General features: G+C 36.6%; 1 protein-coding gene across 1 annotated transcript in view; it reads right to left on the minus strand.

Annotated features, from left to right (window-relative positions):
• LOC131045104 (uncharacterized) overlaps positions 1–22855 on the minus strand; it is a 153384-nt gene that overhangs the window by 77188 nt on the left and 53341 nt on the right. The window contains exon 4 of the mRNA XM_059217490.1: positions 8571–8659. Coding sequence (XP_059073473.1) covers positions 8571–8659 — 89 coding nt within the window. The remainder of the gene's footprint in view (positions 1–8570; positions 8660–22855) is intronic.

The following is a 22855-nucleotide window of genomic DNA, read 5'->3' on the forward strand; positions in this document are numbered from 1 at the left end:
TTTTCACTCAACCCAATCTCAATGCATGACAGAGACAATGGTTAGAACTAATCTCGGATTACAATTTTGAAATCAGTTACATCAAAGGTAAAGAAAACCAAGTGGCAAACGCGTTGAGTCCTAGACGCCATATTAGTGCCATCACTGCAGTGCATACAAATTTCAGGAGCCGTGTCCTATAGTTGTTAGGAGAGGATAGGTTTTACCAGCAGGTAAAAGAAGCTCTACGGTTAGATCCCCAGGATCCAAGGTATGAAGATTTTCGAATTGAAATAGATGGACTATTAAGATACCAAGGTAGGATGTATATACCTGAGTGCACCGAATTGAGAAAATTAGTGTTGAAGGAAATACACTCCGCACCTTACTTCGGACATCCAAGAGTAACTAAACTACTTGCTAACATCAAACCTTTATATTTCTAGAAACGAATGAAAAAGGATGTCGTAAGGTTTGTGGCTAGCTATTTTGAATGCCAGCGAGTTAAGACTGAACATCAACACCCAGCAGGGTTGTTACAACCTAACGCGGTACCTAACTGGAAATAGCAGATAATCAGCATGGAGTTTGTCCAGGGATTGCCTATGTCTAGGAACAAACATAATGCCATTCTAGTAGTGGTGGATAGATTAACCAAAGTGGCTCACTTTATACCGAGCAACTTATTAGATGGAGCACCTACCATAGCTTATAAATTTGTGCAAGAGATATTTCGGTTACATGGAGTACCAGAGAAAAAAATCTCAGATAGGGATGCTAGAATGACATCCAGATTTTGGCAAACTCTATTTGCAGCTTTAGGAACTCAGTTGAACATTAGCTCAGCCTATCACCCTGAAACAGATGGTCAGACAGAAAGAGTCAACCAGGTTTTAGAGGACCTTTTAAGAATGTACTGCATGGATCAGCAGTACAAATGGGAGGATTATCTTCCTTTGGTCGAATTTGCCTATAACAATTCTTACCAGTCATCCATTAAGATGGCACCCTTCGAAGCACTATATGGAAGGAGGTGTAGAACTCCTATCAGTTGGGATAAGTTGGAAGATAGGATAACCCTCAGTCCAAAAATGCTTTCAAAAATGGAGGAGCAAGTTAAGATGATCAGAAAAAGGTTAGTAGAAGCTAACGATCAGCAAAAAAGCTATGCAAATACAAAGCGTACTCCCAGACAATTTGTAGTGGGAGAGAAAGTGCTTCTACGGGTGAAACCAAACAAAAGTAGCATAAAATTTGGAAAGTCTTCCAAACTAGCTCCACGATATGTGAGCCTTTTGAAGTGCTGGAAATAATTAACCCAGTTGCCTACAAAATTTCTCTATCACCAGCTCTTGCCCGGTTGCATGATGTATTTCATGTTTCCTATTTGAAAAAGTATGTTTCAGATTTTGCACATATGATTGACTAGAACTCCTTGCAGGTACAGGACCTAGGGGTGGTCATGATCGAGCCAATCAAGGTGCTCGAGGTACATAAGCAGCGCTTACGTAACAGATAAGTTACTCAGTGCAGGGTCTAGTGGGACCAATACACTGAGGACAGTGCCACCTGGGAGGATTATAATGAAATCTATCACTGTTTCCCTCATTTATTTAATGTTTTCAACAAAGAAACTTATTTTGTTTTTAATGCTGGATAAACAATGTTATGTTCATATTTGTTTTAATGATACTTAAAATCATCGAGGACGATGATTCACAAGGGGAAGGATATATTACGTCCCACTTGTGCCCTAGTTATTATTATGTTGTGATTTTGCCATGATATATGTTTTCCCTAGTGCATTTATGCTATACTTGTTTAACGTGCCCTAGTTTTCATGTTTGATTTGAACGAATGTGCCCTAGTTTTCACATTTAAATGGAATGAATGTGCCCTAGTTTTTCATGCTTTCTTTAAATGAATATGCTCAGATGTTCATGCATATCTGAATGATGTCAACTATGCTTATAATGATGATTTGATGAATCTTAATTGGAAAATTGATGAATTGATAGTTAACATTGTGACATGATGTTTTACCTTTGTCGATGAATTATGAAATGTCAGAATAGGACAAGATTTTGGATCTAACTGATTTAATTGGCCAAGTGTGTGCAGGAGATCGTCGTCCTCCACGAAGGGAGGGAAAGTATCATCAGGTCGGGAGGTTAAAGGAAGAAAGAACTCATGCCTTCTGAAACTCTAACCCTGAGCCAGGTAGACTTATGATTGACCTTGTCAAACCTTGTTGGTCGTCGCGTCAAATAACCCTAGATGGTCCGTGCAGAGGTTTTAGGGTTCACAACCCTAGGTTTTTTATTACATTCGAGGTAACTCGTTATTATTATTTAAAGGAAACTTTTTTAATTAATTATCAATTAAATCTCACAGAGGCTCATGTTTCATCAGGTAAATATATTTATGTATGTATATATATCAATATATACATCTTAGATTCTTAGGCATAGAATGAATATGAGAGTACGTATACCGACAGCATACGTGACCCCATAGGTATGCATACCTAAGGCATATATATTCATATATGTAAATATATGAATATATTATGCAAAATTCTTGAGAAGTTAAGTAACCCTAAAAATAAAGGAAAGGGTAAATACCATGTTATTTATTTAATTATAAAGTAACCCATCCTATTGTCACTAAAGGTATTAGTGACTTAAAAGAAAAGACTAGTAAACAAAACATTTTCACCCCCTTATTCCTAGCGCTATGCTCATTTACACTGATATTATTTGTTGAGCAAGTTATAATTTTTACCGGGCAATTGAATAAAGGGACTTAATACTAGATTATCAAACACTTCATTATTTTTATCAATATGAAAGGAAAGATATTTTTGGATCGGGCATTTTCGGTGTGAGCCGAGAGGCTTCTCCAGGAAGCCAAAATGCAAATCTTGTGAGGAAGCAAGCACGCATAGCGTGACTCCTCCTAGCGGATTTGGGATTCAGCCTGGTATTAGGGTGTATGGCAGGAGGAAAACCGTTTTTGGAATACTTAAGCCAATGTGGAAAAAGAACGAGGCATTCTTAACCTTTTGGTAGCCACGAGAAAGGGGGTTCTTCTCTGCGTATCTACCAATATCGGCTCTGCAAATTATCAAATCCTGCCACAATTTACGAATTTCTGCTCTACATTTTCAAGAGCAGAGGGTCTGATAAAAAAAAGAAAAGTGTTGGAACACATTCTCAGACGTATTCCATCTTTTACAGGTCATGTATTATCCCAAAAACCCAGTTAGTGGTGTTTGTTTTATTTCTTCGTATAGAATCAAATGTTTTGATTCAATTTGTGTGCAATAAGAGAAATGTTTAAATCTGAGCCATACGTAGGGAATCGGGTATATTGGTTCCCATTTAGAAATAGAGAGGAATGAAAATGGGTTTAATCTCTGCTTCTTAAATTTCGAAATTATGGTGGAAGGAAATACAGAAATGTTTCTGTTGTGTGCAATTTGCTAAAGTTTAGAGAATTACTTTGAAAGTCATAAGGGGTTAAATCCTTCTGCAGTCTTAAAGAGTATATAAGTTACTATTTTTCCACTAAAAACAATTATTAACAACCAGCATGATGTTAATCTCATGAATACTGAGTAGGGTTTGGGTAGTTTGTAAATAAAAGGAAATGAACGTTTTATTCTGTTATTATTCAGCTATCAGCTTCTTCCTTAGCAACAGAACCTCTGTATTTTTCATAAAATTGAGGGTATTCTGTATTTATCTGAAATCTTTAATGGAATTTCTGGTTCAGCATATATCTCGTCTAGTTGTAAAATAAATTCTCACTGTTATAAATCTTGAGATTGTTGCAGCAGTCTTAACACTGTTGAGAGAATTCAAATGAAAAACCCTTGAATATGAACAGCATGTCACTTTTTGTTTTTTAAAAAAGAAAAAATTTGTTATAGGAAGTAACTGGTAATACTTAACAAGTATGTGAAGGTATTTGTAAATGTATATACTTGTATATGTACATTAACATATAATGGTAAGCAAATATCAGTATGGTTTATAACTGATAATCAGCAGAGTAAACTAGTGAAAGATTTATAATCTTAACCCTCAGTTTAGAGAGGGTGCTCTTCCTAAGAACTGATATAAGAAGATTTATTATCTCTTAAATGGGCATTTTCAGATTTGTCTAAGTCTGAAATAACATCAAAACAGCAGAATCAAACAACCTTTCTAATTGAGATTATCATCTCTAGATTAGGAAATAAACTAATTCCCTAGTCTAGGAAGGTAGTGGGTAGAAGGGCAGCGTTGTACTTCGGTGCAGATAGCATCACCAGTGAGAGATTACTCTCAAGATGCCAAGACAGCAAAGACATGTCAGGCATGGCTTATATTCCATACTTATGAGTTGGATGTACAGCTGGTGGCTCTTATGCCCCCCTACTTTCCCATTCCAAGGATTTAGTTGTATCACTACAACCTTTGCAAACTAAATGAGAAGAAATAAACGGTAACTTTTAAGAGTACTGAAACTGATAACAAATGAACGCTAAACATATGTTTGGTCTTAGTTCCTTTATGAGTTCAGTTGAACCCATTTGACCCTAGACCTATGCCGAGAAGGGTGGTGATCATTGACAACGCGTTAATTCGTGCTTGCAGTGTTAAACCTTGGCCAAGGTGGTGTTGCGTAATGCATGCAACTGTCAAATCATCAGTACCAGATACACCTCTAGTCAGGAGCGTCATACTAGTTGGGGGTTACCCATAGTGTATGGCCAACTAGCATGTGTACGTCCATAACACCAAGTCTCAGATGGCATTAAGTTCCACTTCCCGTTACCTCCCTGCGAAGGGTCGGGCAAATCCAGTTGGATATGGCACAGGAGACTAGTAAGTCCGTGGTTGGGCGGAAAAGCGCCCTAATGATACTTTCCCTCCTCACTAGTATCTTGATAAAGTTATGAAGTTCAGAAAGTTAGCATCAGATGAAATGTACTCTTTAAACTCTCTCTTTCATTTAATGCAATGTTAGTTATTTTCTTATCTTATGTTTATGTTTGGTTTAGATCAATGTAATTACTTTTAGATATTGTATCTCAAAATATAAAAAAAAAATCTCTCTTCCTTTATATGTTAAGTTGCAATGTTCATGTTAACGGCTATATTCGTTTCAGCATGATTACATTTATGAATAAATGCTTTATTTTATTTTAGCATGTTACACTCTCGAGTCTAATATCAGCATCCAGTAGTCATCTTTGAGAGGCTGTTCTAATTTTAATGAAGTCGTACATTCTGAGTTTGGACAACAACAGTGACTGATAAGAAATTATGACATTCTTTGTCGGTCTATACTTATTATCAACTTCCATGCATCACGAGTACTAATTACAGCCGTTATGGGAATAATTTGAGCTGTACCAGTCCAAATGAAGGGCCATACACCTCCTTAGAGGCTTTCAGACTAATCAATAGTAGTTTATCTTCCTGTTTGCATTTTGGGTTTCAGTTAAAACATTTTTTGAGTATTTTACAATGCTTATATCATTCTATTTGGGTTTCAACTTATCATACAAAGGTATCAATTTGTTTCCATTTTTTGAGCAATGATTTTAATTCTTTGGGTTTATTGAATGATCAATTGAAGTACAGATATTTTGTCAAAATCCAATATTGTTATATCTGGATGGTTTATCGCGAGAAGTTTGTTTATTTCTACTAAAGACCTTGGGCGATTAACTGCCAAAAGTTTGTTTCAGTTAAAGATCCTGGACAGTTCACCACTGAATCCTTACTGTCATTGTAAGATTTTGGTCAATTTATCAATTGGATCCTTTTATTTTTATCCTTATCTATCAATTTGGCATGCATTGGAATTGGATGATATACTTTTCCATTTAGGAATTGACACATTTCTACTCGAAGTTTATCGTTAGAACCCTGTCTAAATGAAATTTTAAAGTTCTGATCGCTTTGTTTTGGAAATTATGCAAAAAAAAATTGTACAAGTTCATAAACTGTGATTTATTCAAAAAATTGCAATGGTTTTGGGAAAAAATTGCAAAACCTAGCAATTCAAGATTTCTACAATAAATCATGATTCTTTTTGTGATTTCTATTTCAATGCTTTCAACCACATCATTCAAGGCATAGATATTTAGAAAGCCGAATCCTTGGTTGTCAATATTAAAAAAAACCCATAAGGCTTTGTTAGCAGGGTCACAGTTGTGGGTAACATAATGGGTCACCACTTGGCATTAATGAATGTTATGTCCCTTTTGATTACTATTGAAATAGATACCATTTGGCCATATGAATTTCATTTGAAAATCCTACACCATGGATTTGCAATTTGGGTTTGTCAAACCCATCACATTAGATGAGATGCAATTCACGATGCATGAGGTTCTAGGGAAATATCATTAAATTCCAATCCTTACAATGCGAAAACCTATTATACTCGTAACCATTTTGGCATTTTGAGTGAAGGCCTCAAATTGCATCAGGCTTTATAGATGAATATATTCGCCTTCCTCAACTTCTCGTGGAGGGCTGCAAGGTCATTGTGGTGCAATTGAAATTCCCTGAACCAACAAGGAAAGAATACTCATTAGAAGGGGATTTCTTAAAAAAAAGGCTTACTAGTCTCTTTGATGCATTCACAAAAAGGTCAAGAAAGAACTAGTTGTAATTCAGCCACTCACTTGGCTTTATCACTAACCTAAGACCAAGAGGACCTTGCAGGCCATTTTGCCTTGTCACTAACCTAAGGGTACCATGCATTGAAGTCCTAGTCTTGGCAACTATTGTTGGGTCTAGGGTTGGACTAAGAATTTTTTTGAGCCCCACTAGAACCAATTTTACAATATCCAAAGTTAGTCCACTCATCTTAAATTTTTCTACCTCAATACCTAGCTTGGAGCTAATTTGGGCTTGTGTGTACCTAGAGTGCAGTCTCTAATTTTTGGTTAGACGCACAAGAAGCAAGTGTTGGGTAGGTTGATATACAAAATATGTTGCACGTGGCACACATATCAATAAGTTTATTATCAACAGTTCCTTTAGAATCCTAGGTGAGGTCAATCTCTACACACTCTACATTCCATCCTAGCAAAGTAGAATTTTTCATGTTCAACACATACAACCCTCTCAAGAGAGGAACCAATGTGATTAAAGGTAGACGAACATGATAGAGGTAACTTTGAAATTCATGCCAAACAAGCACTCTAAAACCTTGCTAGTTGAACACTACAAGCTAAACACGTAGCAGGGCCCATGACAAGGGACTACATCTGTATGGTTGACTTCCACAAAGAAAAAGAGAAAGAAGCCTTTGGTCAAATTTTGGATGACATCCAACTTAACCTAATGGGGAACCCACATAGATTTTATCTAGTTGAAGAGCATGCTTTCAAATGACACATGGCCAACAAAATAACCAACGAACATAAATTGCTCAAGCCTCAAACAGTTTTAATCCATTATCAAAATTAAGCATTGGAAGAACATTTGGTGGGTTAGCAAAAGACATACCTTATGGAATACACTGGGAAAACTTTTGAGGTTTCTTGGTGGTGCCATTGCTTGCTCCAATTTGTTACGCTTTGGCATTCACAGTCAGAGTGATACACTTGGGCACGATTAAAAGGAGCTGCCCAAGGGGCAAGAATCCCTAAAAACTATCACAATAAATGCAAGAAAGATTAAAAAATCCCATGGCCCTATTGCAAGCCAATATAAAGAAAGAAGCAAGGGACACAAGCATGCAAACCAAAACCAGCCTCTCTTGCTCACTCTCCAAAACTCTATGCTTCACTTATACAAACCCAACAAAAACACAAAAAAGTATACAATTTCGCATAAGTACAATGGCACTGTGTAACCATGCAACAAACTAATTTTCAGACGGACTAAAAAGCATATAGTGTTCCTTCATAACCAGATTGATGCCTTAAAAATTGGCAGACAACTATGTTTGGCTTTGAAATTTGTGATTTGTCTTTGAAATTTGTCATCCAGCACACAAAACAAATTTATTGGTATGATGATAAAGCAAGATGGGAAACCGCATGTGTCCGATTGCAGTTCTAAACCTCTATTCACTAGAAAAGACTTCCAAGTATCCCAAACTTGACTTTATAATTTTTGAAATCATATATCATGGTCTACATCTAAGAAATTGAAAAGAGCTAGCAACTTTGTTTTGTACCAACAAACAACGACTCATGATCTTTGTTGGAAGCCCCAATTCTAAACATAATGTAGTCTTGAAAGGATATATGATATGCCTGAGGCAAACTGCATCTTATCTGAACTAATTGCCTCCAAAAATTTTGATGTTCTACTTGGCTTCATCAATATAAATGACAATTAGGTAATATGTTTTACTTTGCATAGGAATGTGAAATCATTATCCATTTTTGCTTTTGTTTGACAATTTAAGTACATGAAAAATCAGGAGAAGAATAAAAATTGTCCTCAATAAATCAAGTGTAGTGAAACATGTTAACAAATTTTCCAATAAGAATGTGGAAGTTTGTAGGATAAAGAATGCAAGTCAGTATCAACAAATCAATTGATTGCAATATGCATGTACATAAATTTTACCTGAGAAAGCTTGAAGGGGAGAAAGCAGCTTGTAGTGCATTAAACTTTGTCTCTATGTGCTCTGAGTCCTTCAGTGCCCTGTCTTTAACCTGAATGCAATGAGAAAATTCATCAAACAGAACCCAGAATCTAAATGGTAATCACATCTATATTCTCCATATTACATGCATGCATGCATGGATACATCCATACATACATAGACGGATGCATGAATGTATACTATGTGCATACATATTGTAAATGTTATTCAAATTTATGTTCAAAATCTGAAGTTGTAAGAATTTAGATATTCTTTTACTTTCTTATTGAATTACTTCAATGCTTAAGAGATATATATATTCTTTTACTGTTTGTATTGACTGTTCTTTCTTATATTGCAGATTGCTGTAGACAACATTTATTGATTTCGATGATCTCTGCAGCATTCCTCACGGCATATATATATATATATATATATATATATATATATATATATATATATGTGTGATGCCCAACGATCAAGGTATGCCTTGACCGGACATGTCTCTTGATATGCCCAATCAAGACATGTCTTGATTGGTTCACAAGCACCGATTCATTAAGATGTTTACCGATAACTATCGGTTCAAATCAAATGCTATTTAATTGTTATATTAACCGATAACAAATCGGTATGTTTCGAATGCTATTTTATTATTATAACAACCGATAACAAATCGGTATGATGCAAGTGCAATACGATAACTATCGTAGTTATCATATGACAACATCAATCGGTGCTATCATATGATAACTATGATAGATAACATAAATCCGATCTGCTTAATTATAATCACACCACAGCATAAGAAATATGGTCATAGCACGATCGATGACATATTGGTAATGATGTTCAAGAGTCGAAATGTGCAATCCGATGCTTGGACTATGAAATGCATATAAAGATGATTATAACAAGTTTATTCACTCAATCATGAAGTCTACCATTAGCTTGTAGTTACATCGATAAGGTAGATGATTGAATGAGAGATAAATGAAGTCTCTCATTCAATCATTTATCTTACCAAAGCTACTTAGTTTCAACACTTGGTATCAGAGCATTTGAGTGAAAAAGGAGCATTTTTTTCAGACCTGGAACATAATTTCCATAATTCTTATGCATTTACAGATTTTAAACATCATCATTTCCAAATTTGGGACATCACCTCCATAAGAGTTTCACGTGAAAAATGCTATTTCCAGATTTTAGAAGGATTTGGTGAAGCAAAATTTGTGAACTATTGATGTCCTTTTACAATTTGTTTTGCATTTTTTTCTTGAAGAATGATTGTTAAGCATCTTATTTTAAGGATCTTCAAGATAAATTGGAAATGCAGGATTGGTCTTTCATTTACTTATCAAAAATTTCTTGCCTTTTAACTTTAAGCAATTTCAAAACTAACATAATGGTTTCATTCATAACTTTAATCCAAGGGGCTTTCTTTATTTTCAAGAATGATTGTGAGGTGGTGTTTCAAGACAAGCACTAATGAAGAATGGGCAAGGACTTCTTTGTGATGAAGGAAGAAAGTTTACAAGATACGTAAGCTGATGTGGTGCCTACCCATCTAAATCAAACCAAATAATGACAAGTTAGCATGTCCGGATTCATTGAACCTAACTCATCAACAAGTTGGCATGTGGAAGACATTTAATATAATGCTACAACTTATTTTTCATTGGTCCTTTCCCTAAAAGGACGTACATTCAAAGCATGTAATTTTCTCATTGGATGATATTAAATGTATGAAGGTGGTAGTTTTGTAACTACTTCACTTTAGGATTGCATTGAATTGTCTTGGCCATTGATTTAGAATCAATCTAGGTCCTTCATTTTGTAACCAAGAAGTCTATATAAGGCTTGGCCTTTTCATTTGTAAAGGTTAAGAGGATAGGAGAAATAGTTCTTTAGCAAGTAGAAGTAGTAGGAGGAGGAGATCAGAAATTGTTGCCAAGATTATGATGGAATATCAATAAATACATAATTTCCATTGAAGATATGGTGGATCTTTGTGTGTTGTTTCAACATTTTACATGGTTTTTACTTCTCAAGTTTTAGTTAAAGTTCATTCATTATGATAGAGAAATGTGAAGATATGTGATGAATTCCTTGGTTCATCCATTTGTAGTTTGTTGATTGCAAATTGCAGTGTACGGTTAGTCTAAACCTTATTTTGGCAATAGTCCGATTGTGGATGTTCATTTGGATTGCGCCAGCATTGGGTATTTGGATGGATGTTTGCAATATGAAAATCTTTCACTACCTTAGAAGATTGCACTTTTTCTATGGCGTTTTGAGTTATCTCTAGTTAAGTAGAAAGTAGTTCCACAAGGAATTTGTCTATCTAAGCACTATCCATTATCTTCATTGTCCTTAGGTTTAGCTTCGATTTCTATAAGCTTATCCTTTTTGTCTTTTATTTGAAGTTCAAGTTAGTTTAGTATTTGGTGCAGGGCACCCCATGCCCTTCATGCCTCCATGAGGTAACTTTTGGGTTTTGATTTACTTTTAGTGTTTCAACATTGTAATAAGGTCTAAAGGACTTGTTATCACAAAAGCTTGCACCCTTGCTGAGCTATCAACTCAGCAACCTTGTGAAACATGGAAACAACCCCGAAGTATGGGACCTTGCGCAAGGGGGTTGAATCTCTAGAGAAGGCCAACTTCCTTCTCAATCCAAGTGCAGGTGTTGAACCAACTCAACACTTCAAATCTTACTTCTAAACCTATCCTAACAGCTTGCAGAGAAAAAGGGAAGAGAGAAATGCTAAAAATGAAAGGAGATGATGCACCAAGATAAGAGATGTTTCTCTCCCCACCCAAAATGGCACAAAGAATCAACTGAAATACCCAAGAGATGCACAAACTTCAGTTGTATGAATGACCTTAACGCACGTATGGAGGTTAGCACTTGCTGAATGTCAAGAGGGGAGAAGGTTTCCCACAAGTCACACCCAGAAACAGGTAAGCACAGCATATATGTGAAAGAAAGCCACAAACATACACTTACAATGAAGGTAAGAACACATACACAACATACATAAGTTGAAGTAAGGCAAGAATGATGATTTCAATTCATTATAAGGCCAATGGCCAAACTTACAGTTGCAGAAATGCAAGATAAATACAAGTCTTTAAGAGAAGTGAAAGAGCATAGAATAGCTCAAGCCAGCAGGGAGAGAACCCTTTACAATGAGGCATAACAGCCTTATATAGAAAACCAGTCGCATAGGAGAGACCATTGGTCAAGGGAGAGAAGCCTTGACCCTTGTGTGTGCAGGGAAATGTCAGTCAGGGAATGCAGGGAAGTGCATGAACCTAACATTGTGTACATGCAAGCAACCTGGCCATACCTTGAAAATGCAATCCCAAGAAGAAAGGTACTTCTAGAAGGTGGATTGACTGACATTCCAAATTCAGAGCATGCAAGCATGACATAAGTAACCACAAATAAGCATGGCCCTATACTTCTCTTGATGGAAATCCTACAAAAATCATTAAATGCGCCCCTGTAGCTAAACAAAAGGTATACAAGTCGCAAAAGTTGTTGGAGCATTAAGAGCCTTGAGTGTTGATCACGCCATCTGGAAGTGTTGCAAGCCAGAAGGAAGTTGGGAAGACTTCGGAAACACAGGTTACCGAAGTTGGGAAGACTTAGGCTTGGGATTTCGGGATTCCGAGATTCCAGAGTTCCGGGGTTGAGGACTTAGGAACTTGGGAACCTGGGGGTTCCGGAGTTCCGAGGTTAAGGACTTAGGAACTTGGGAACCTGGAGGTTCCGGAGTTCTGAGGAAGCGAAGACTTAGGAACTTGGGTACCTAGGGGTTCCGAAGTTCCAGGGTTGAGGACTTAGGAACTTGGGAACCTGGGGGTTCCAGAGTTCCGCGGTTGAGGAAGAGAAGACTTAGGAACTTGGGATCTTGGGGGTTCCGCAGTTCCGGGGTTGAGGACTTAGGAACTTGGGAACCTGGGGGTTCTGAAGTTCCGGGGTTGAGGAAGAGAAGACTTAGGAACTTGGGAACCTGAGGGTTCCGGAGTTCCGAGGTTGAGGAAGAGAAGACTTAGGAACTTGGGAACTTGGGGGTTCCGGAGTTCCGAGGTTGAGGAAGAGAAGACTTAGGAACTTGGGAACTTGGGAGTTCCAGCAAGACAACACTTCATACTTCATGATTCCATTGTTTTCTCTTTGATCAACTAAGGCAGCGTTGGTCCATAGAACATATCTCTGATCGGTTCTCACTGATGGACCAAGGGTGTCATAAAATGACAACAGGACCATTTTAAATGTGTTTGTAGTGATTCGGAGTCTTAGAGAGTCTTTTGGGGTCAATTTTGTAAAAATTCCAAAATCTTGTCAATGTTGTCGTAGGGATACCAAGAGTTGGTAAATGACTCCCAATGGCATTTTATCATTGTATTAAGGTCTATTAGACCTCTTTAAATATATGTGTAATGGTTTAGAGTCTTAGGAAGTCATTGAAGGTCAATGATCATAAATCACAAAGTTGCAAAGTTGTCATTTTTGTAAAAAAGGTGGTTTTGGGTAGCTGGAGTTTGAAATATGGTTTGTAACTGTTGGGGGGGATGTTTAGACATGTATTTAACCTTTCCCCATCGACCATGGATCAATTGGATGTGATTTGGCTTGATTGAAGTAATAAAATCTATCTCTACCCTTGCATTCATAGTTTTTTTCAGATTTTTATTGCTGCTCTTTTGTTTGGTACGGCCTGTACGGACATGATGAGGGGTTGAGCCTTATATGGTTGGAAAGATAATTGAATTACAGAACTTTTTCGTTCTTACGAGGTCAAAAGAAAAGGTCGTTTAAGTTGTCTAATGGTCGAATCTTTCCAGTCACCCTGTTCAGAAACTAGGTTTTTTCAGAGTAGCAGTCCTATTTTGAGACACATGTTCCAAAACAACCATATCTCTGTTTTACAAATGTTTTATAACTTTCAAATGGGTATCCAAAACAGGTTTTAGATTTTAGATATGAGGTCTGGTTTGCAAGTTATCGCCATTTTATCAGTTTCAGAAACCTACTAGAATTGGGTGAACTTATTAAAGAAATCATAGAAGTTGGTTAGATCTCTGCTCTTGGAAGCCATGGAGGGTTTGTATATGTCATGTGGACATATTCAAGGTTGTCTCAAAGGTTTGGTAAGGGTTTTGACTGTTGGTTACCAAAATTGAAGGTTTTAGCCTTGTGTAGGCTTAAGGGTTTTGTAGGCTTTGAAGGAATAGGAACCCATAATCTTAAAACATGATGAAAAATCATTGATGCCTACTCTTTCCTCTGTACCAGTATTCCAGTTCCAATGAAAAGCGTAAGTCCCTTTGTGAGAACAGCAAATCACATCATTCACTAAGTTTATCCATTGCAAAGTCGCCTTGTAAACCTTGGGGTTGCCTTATTTGATCACATTGTTTAGCATTTGAGGTTTCCTTGTTCAAGAGGATAGAATACTTGGTATTTTATTCTATGTTGGTGAGTGTCACAAAACACACATCAACCTTCCCAGTATCCTCAGGAGACCCAACTTTCTTGGAGAGTGTCATCCTTGTCAAAATGGAGTTCAATTATTGTTGTTATGTGCAAGGGATCAAGAAGGTCCATTGATGCTTTTCGGAAGCAATTGCTGCATTCCAAACTTCGTGGAGGAATATTCTATTTTTGGAAAGTGTCAATTTTTATTCGATCGGATCTGCAATGAGTTTCTGATTATGTTGAAGCAGTCAAAATTTACCTTGGGCTCTTTTTGTATTTTTCAAATCTTTGGCTAGATGTGCGGAAATTAATTTAATAATTAACTAATTACATGTTAAATTGTGAAAAAAGTAAAATTAAAAGACAACTTATATTAATTATTCAATAAGGTGAATTTCAAGGGAATAAAGTGTTGGAAAGGTAAAGATAAAATTAAGTCACTTATGGAGAAAAAAGGGACTATATTTATAAAGTGATTTTAAAATATAATTTTAAGAAAGTTCCACAGAGATATAAAAATAGAAGGTACTTATTTAATTCATTATGGCATTTAATATTTTCAAGCTAACCCCTGTTATGGAGTTAAGCAAAGTTTTACTGCCTGAGGATGAAAAATCTACAACAAAGATTAGTTTCAGGAGTGAAAGATCTTCCCTAGCCAATTGCAGAGGTGTGCTCATTTAGAGTTGACATTTGGAGCAAATTGATATTTCCCAAACTTCAGAGCTTCGGAGTATTTTGTTGTGTGTTTAGAAGATAAAAGGTATATATTTAGTTAATATAATTTATTTGAACTGATTGGTCATAGTTGCACCTATTTGAAAGCCTAAGAGTCGTTGTACAAGCTTAAATTCCTTTTTAAAAAGAAATCGTGGCAGATTTAGGGGTCAAAGACCTAGTCAAAAGCCTGTGCAGGCCACAATAAAGAGAACTGCAGATTTTACAAGGATAAAAAGAGGAAAGTGGGACCTATAAAACTATAATGCTACTTTTCTAATAATGTCATACTATGAAGTGGGCCCATAAAGGGGTGATGCGGCATCTCAAAGGGGACTCAGATATAGACAAATCTGTCGCAGCATAGGAAGGAAGGGAAATCGATGCCTTGTGTATTGTATAGACTAGACGCTGATCTACAAAAAGGAATTGCTCCACATTAATGGTTTGCCATACAGGTTAGAAAGGAGTCATACCATGAAAGAAGAGGTCTTACAACCATAAGGGAAGCAAAAGAATTTCTGTTTGACTTTGGGATTATTGACAGTTTCATACAGCTGGTCAGCAGTGATATTTGATAACATTGAAAATTTATCAATTTTACAGTCTTATATGCAATTTCTGAGTTGAGTTCTTTGTAGCAGCAATACAAGGAATTACAAAAAAAATTGTGTGCTACCTATACCATGCAATAAATTGTGTGTAAATAAGTCCTTATCAATTTTAAACATTGTGGAGTAATGTTATGATGATTTATTTATCACATTCTACCAAACAAATTGCAAAAAACATAATTAGACCAGCAGCATACAAACTGTTTGACAAAAATGCCTGTGTATCAAAATCTGTAAAGGTTGCAAATTTTTGGTTTAAATAATTGGTCCAGCTTATTACAACATGATCAAAATTGATGAACCAAGATAGAATTCGATACAAAAACAAATCTTCAAATGCATAATTCCAGATTAAAAAATAAAGGCGAAGCTATTTCGATACTCTTCTTTTTATATATTATGTGCATCAACAGTATGTTAGAAAAAGACAATTATTCATAAAACAAGCATATACTAGGAGCAAGGGAGAAAAATGGTCAATATACAAGAATAAATATCAGTCAAAAAACAAGAATCAATATGCACAAATTAGGCTAATTCAATTCCTGAAGTTACTAGAGTCACTTAATTATGACATTGTGCTTCTCTAACAAACACGACATGATACCTCAAATGAAGCAGGGATTGTACTTACATATGTGACCAACACAATGATTAATGTAATGTTTAAAAGTTATGTGGTCAAACAACAATAATGATATATGTTGTGCAATTCTTGTATTACCTTTGTCTCCTCAAACAAGACATCCCACCATGTTGGGAAAGGAGAACCTTCCATACACACAGGGGCCCACAAAATGAAACACAACACATCCACCATTCACTAATTGTTAACTACAAAATATATGCTAGCAAACCACAAGTTGTATTACAAATGAATGATTGATATCACAATTCATAACAATGAACAATTACACATAATTATAGAGAACGACAATTTTATTTCATGTGTAGTGCTCAAACAATGCTTGATACTTGATAGTATAGGAAGGATCTATCTTAAAATAAACATGCTTACCCAACAATGGAAATGCCATTTAAAGGACCAAATTGTCAGCTCAAACACAACTATTGGTGTCCATGTAACTGTTTATAAAAAATATGTAATGTACACTACCTAAGATAAAAAGTTCAAAGACAACAAAGTCAGCACAAAAAAATTTTGCCCCATCTAACATAGCTTAAGAAAAAAAAGATGCAAAATCAAGGAAGTGTCAAGGAAAAAGATGCCCCTGGAGATACATATGCTCCAACTAAACCTATAGAGGTGGTCCCAATATATCTCAAGTACTTCATTACAGCTCAAAATGCAGACTTCCTTTATCGATTGCATTAAATGATTCTTAATGATGATTTCCTTTTATCTCAAACTTTTGACAATGTGAACTACCTCTCAAAGCTTTCCCTTGACATGATCATGCTCTAGAGTAAGGCAGTCAAGTTCAACCACCTTGGGTCTTTAGCTAAGCCAATCCTACTTGGACTGAGCATATGAAACGACCCCCAACTAAATGTTCATATAAATTGCTCAAATCTAGAACAATGCAATGAAAATGTCAAAACATTAATTCAAAATACTTAGATCTGAAATGCCAACATAAAATATATAGATCTGCATATATAAATTGGCTAGAACATAGTATTTCATTAAAATGGTTCATTTAGTGATTACAATATTTGTTCCTTCAATTGTCTATTATTAACTAAGACTAAAATGATCACAAATATATTCAAAAAAATATTCTAAATGTTGACATGTCGAAACATCAAAATCCACTAAGCTTGGAGTGCAGACACAACTTCTATGTGAAGTTGCATTCAAGAATCCAAAAGGGTTTCATCCTTTGAACTCCAAGAAACCAATGGGGCTTCATGCACTGATCTCCAAAACCTAATGGCATTTGTCCACAAATCCAATTAGTGAACACAAGTACTTGACTCTACAATTTTGGGCTTGGGATGATGTCCAAAGATAATCCAAGCTAACAAAGTTGTATATCCTATTTAGGGGTTGAAGACCTAGCATGTGCAGAAAGCTTCCCACTATTTCATTACATTCAAATCTGAGCCTATTAATGGCAGTTCTAATCAGTCATGTTGGCAAGTGAAGTCCTTCATTCAAATAGCGAGGTTCTATGAAAGTAGATGCCTGGTGCAGGGTTCTAAGGAAATATATGCCTAAAGGATGAGCAGAGAATTCTCCTAAGGTCCAACACCAAAGGTTCAAGGATGGGATTCTAGAGTGTCAAGATGCAAGACAATGGAGATCTAAGGATTCATATGTCAATAGGAGCAATATGGCAAGGTTCTAGGGATTTATGGGTCAGGATACCCACTAAAACTTTCGTAGAGGTAGGTGATAGGTCATCATCAAAATTCCCACAGGTCCAAAGAGGAACTAGGTGAACAAGGAGGACAAAGTTTGAAAGCACACCAAAGAGAAGGAAGAGATGGGAACATAAGGATTGAAAGGAAGGCGTGATGATATGAAAATGTTTAAAATTCTACCCAAAGCACAACAACTTATGATTAGGTTTGGGCAACTGAACCAATTGCTAAGGCGAGCAAAACCTCCTTCAACTTCTAGCTCTGATAAACCAAGGGAGCTTCCTTAAAGTGAAGCAATAGATATAACTATAGGGAACAAATTTTTGGCTTCATACAAACCATACCCTATGCATGGTATACCCCTATTCAAGTTGTCACTTCATATTTATCTGTTGATTTGCAACATATAAGGTCAAGTAAATTAACAAAACAAATACCCCTACCACATTAATTGTCTAAGAATGTGATTTTTGATAGCCCCTAATGATGTTATACACATTTAGACATCGCAGTTGGAAAACACTAAATCAACACAGACTGAAAAGATGTTTAAATTAAGTTGTTTCAAGTGTGTTGAGGATGATGGGTGGTAGAACCTCTATCGAACGGATGCCTATATCCAACTGCACAACAGAGTTACAGATTCATACAAAAAAGATGCAATGACTGAAATCACTAGGTAACTCTTTAATGAAGATGTCACAAAAGACTATAAGTAATCTATTTAGTATTCTATAGACAGACCTACATATTTCCTTTATTATCTTGAAAACATGATTGTATAGTTGTCCAGCCAGCCAACTTATTCAAAATACCAAAAATGAACAAAATCCATATGTAGACACTAAATCAAAATAAATTCTGCACTTTAAAGCATTCTTCAAAGATTACAATGAATTCATTACAAATTTAGGAAAAACCCGAATCATTAAAATACCAAAAAAAATTTAACCAGTGCTAGAAGCTAAAAATCCTTAGATGTTTGTTTTGCAAATTCCTTCCTTTGTTATGCTCCTGTTTTTATCGTTTTCTCATCAACCCTTTGAACAATTACATTTTGGGGCTTTATAAACCTTTGCAAGTTTCAACCAAAAGGAGAGGGAAGTGCAAAACCTACCCAAAATCTTAAAATGCACGCCAACAAGAAATCCCAAAAGTTCAGAATTCACAAGAAAAACAATGTGCGCCCATATCTCTTGGGCATCACTAACTAAGATACAGAGCAGCAATCATGCCCAAACACACCAATCATATTGTGGGGGCAAGGAGAAACACTCAATCTAATTTGCATTTCACATTTACATTAATGGTGTTTAAGTTCATGGCATGCTAGGTCTGGGACAAGCATGCAAAGACTACAAGAGAAACTCTCAAGGGTCATCCAGCATTCCTAGTAGCTGAGTATGAAAGAGTGGGAGAGTAGGTGGGAGGAATGTGTTGAGTAAGGGGTTTTTGGGTTGATTCAGTAACACATAAATTTTAGGCCCTTGTGGAACTTGCAAACATGTGCTAAGGTGTAGTGGAAATCAGAAGTCTCGAGGAGGAATGCAGGGAGGAAAGACAAGAACTAGGGAAATGGAAGGAACAAGGAACATAGGAATAGGGTGCAAAAGTGCAATCAACTCCTAAAAGTTTGAGAACCTTGTGGAGTTTGAATTTTCAAGAGGACCAAGGAATGGGCACAAAAGTGCAAAGAGTGCATGGAACCCCCAAAAGTCTAAGGTCAAGGTATGCATTAGGACTTAAGGGTTTGGGATCCAAAAGGGATAGGAGATTTGGAACAAGAGGTCTTAGTGACAAGGTGCAAAGGTTATGGGTTACTCCAAAAGCCCTGAGTCCAAACGGGAGACTGACATCAGGGCTTAGGACCCAAAAGAGAAAGGAGACTGAGGACTTAAAAGTTTGGTGTTCAAGGTTTCAAGGAGTGCTGAAAAAATTGCACTAAGTGCAAAGATCCCTAGAAACCCCCAAATTTTGGTGTCTAGGGAGAATTGGGTGTCAAGGCTCAAGAATACCTAGGTAGCACTAGGGCTCAAGGTTCTGGGAGAACTTGAAACTCTAGGCCAAAGGGGAGGAAGCAAAGGAAGTACAAGTTCCAATTTTTAGGAAACCTAAAACTCTGGCACTTGGTGCAAAAGTGCCAATCCCAAAATTTTCAAAACCCGAGAAAGAAGGCCATGAACTCACCACATGTAAATCACGTATACACAACTCAAATTTCCTCCTACATCTAAAACCCTAAACTGAATAGTTTCAACCACAATTCATTATGACCCTCGAAAACCTCAAACACAAGACCCCCAAAGACATTGCAAGAATTCAAGAAATTGAGGCATTGGAGAAACCAAGGAGTTAGGGACCAAGTGCAAATGTATTTAATATCACTGAAGGTTTGGAAACCCAACAAAGTAATTTCTCAAATTCCCTTCCACCCATTTGTTTACTATCTCGATCTGGGCATCTATTTGCAAGTGGTAGCTAATGCTAGGGTGAGCTTAGTTCCCACCAAAAGGAAGAGCTCTTGCAAAAACAAGCTCATGAAACAATTGTCCCTATCACTCACAATGCCCTTGGGTAGTGCATGGAGTTTCATCACTTCCTTGAAGAATATATCAGCCACTTGTGATGCATTACAATCTGAAGAGATGATGAAGAAATGCGTATACTTTGTTAGTTTGTCCACAAGAACATACATACAATCCTCCATAGAGTTTCATCAATTGTTGAGCTACAACTCATATGGACCAAATAGGACTCAAACCTAGTACCTTCAATTTACTGTTGGAGTGTTCTAACTTCTACCAACTAGGCTGTTGGCCCCTCCTTGACCAGCCCCTCGTCGGTCTGGGTGTGGCTTATTTCCAACACCCTCCCTTAAGCCACACTACAGGTGCTTGGCTCCAAGCCTAGCTTTGATACCAAAAGTTGAACTACGGCTCATATGGACTAGATAGGACTCAAACCTAGGACTTTCTATTTTTTGTTGGAGTGCTCTCCCAAGTGAGCTACTAGCCCTTCTTTGGCCAGCCCATCGTCAATCCAAGTGTGGCTTATTTCCAACATCACTTCCTCGATGAACAAATCAGCCACTTGTGACACCTTTAAATTTGAAGAGATAACAAAGAAACATGCATACTTTGTTAGCTTGTCCACCACAACACATATGCAATCCTTAGATTGGATTTTAAGAAATCCTGTGATGAAATTCATCAAGAAATTTTTCCTATTTCTACTCCAAATTAAGGACTACAAAAGACCTACAAGGAATGTCTACTCCATTTTATTCTTTTAACATATGATGCATCCTTTGGTATGGATGAGGAAATCATCGTTGAGTCCCTTCCATGTGAACATTTCCCTAATCTACTTGTAGGTACTGAAATACCCAAGGAGGTCCGCTAGGGGAGTATCATCAACTACCTACAAAATCTTTCCCTTCATCCTTAATTCTAATACCAAGTAGTCTATTCCCTTGAAGAGAATTTGTTTATTGCAAATAACGTACCTATTGTCCAACAACTTTCATTCTAGCACATTAGTTGCAAAGACATTCTTGGCATACTCTATTATGATTTCATTCTTCCAATCTACAGAAATCTGAGACATTGAACATATATTCAGCATTCTACATAGCACATCAATGACAACATTCTTCTTTCCTTTAACATACTCAATATCAAAATCACATGCTTGGAGTTTGCACCCACTTTTGTTGCCATTCATTTAAATCCTTCTTATTGAGAAAATATATCAAATTATTGTGATCAGTTTCTACCATTACATACATGATAGCAAACATTTCCATATCATAGATGGAAAATCATCTTTCCACCTTTTTATGTTTTCAACTCTCAAAAGCAATCGAGTGCTTGTTTTGCATGAGCATGGCCCCAATTCCTTCTACTGCATTGCACTCCAAAGTGTAAGAAAGAGTGAAATCCAAAATTGTTGACATTCCACACGAGCTCATTACCTCTTTTCAGATGTCAAATGTTCACTATGCATCCACGGTCCATGCAAAGAACTCTTCTTTGTTAGGTCAATTAAAGGCTTGAACAGTTGGGAGAAACCCCTAAAAAATTCACGTGTAGTGGCGGCAAAGGCCAAAGAATCCTCACACAATTGTGTCAAGGTCGTCAAGGGAAGCATGTTACAAATTGCCTTAATATTTTCCATGTCCATCTCACTCCCTTTGTGTCAATGATGTGACCTGGATACGCGATCACTATCATAGCAAACTCACTTTGACTCAGCAGCAAACAAGGTTTGTGCTTCCAAAATTCCAACACTTAAAACAATATGTCATAGGTACTCCTCCCACATTTTTTTTTGGATCAAAATGTCAACAAAGAAGACAATTGATAAAAAAACTTGATTCATGCATGACTAGAAAGTTGCTGGAGCATTTGTCAAATTCAATAAAATGACAACAAGCTCATAGAGCCTCTAGTGACATCGAAAATCCGTTATATGAATATCCTCCTCTCAAACGTTGATCTAGGGATAACCTAATTTAAGATTTATTTTTGAAAAATAGACTACTTTGTGTAGCTCATCTATCTCATAAATCCTGAGAATGAGGTATTAGTTCTTGATAGTCTTCTTGTTTAATGCTCTATAATCAATACAAACCCACATTGTGCCATCTTCATTTTTCACCAAGACCACAAAGGAAGCAAGAGACTTGAGTTGGGTCTAATGTGCCCCATTTCTAGTAGTTCCTTAATGGCCTTATCGATTTCCTTTGTATGTCTCCTAAGGTGATGATAGGTAGTAGTGATAATAAAGCTTAATACCCTCAACCAGCTCAATGACATGCTCAAAGCCTCTATTTGGTGGTCTCTCTAAAGGAATGTTGCTAAATACTTTACTATGCTTGTCCAAGGTGCTTTGTACATCCACATGATATGCCATTCTTGCCTTTAACAAGTTTTGTTTTAGTCACCGACCACTAAGCTGCCCACATTGCTTGCCCATAATGAAAAATCCACTACATTCTCTTAGTCAATACAATTTGTTTGTGCTTTATTTGTTGTTCCCCGTAGTACAACAAGTTCTCGATCCAAATAAAACTTTAGTTCCATGGTCTAGAAGTTTTGTGTGATTTCTCCTAATG

The sequence above is a fragment of the Cryptomeria japonica genome, chromosome 3 (assembly GCF_030272615.1).
Source record: "Cryptomeria japonica chromosome 3, Sugi_1.0, whole genome shotgun sequence".
NCBI lineage: Eukaryota > Viridiplantae > Streptophyta > Pinopsida > Cupressales > Cupressaceae > Cryptomeria > Cryptomeria japonica.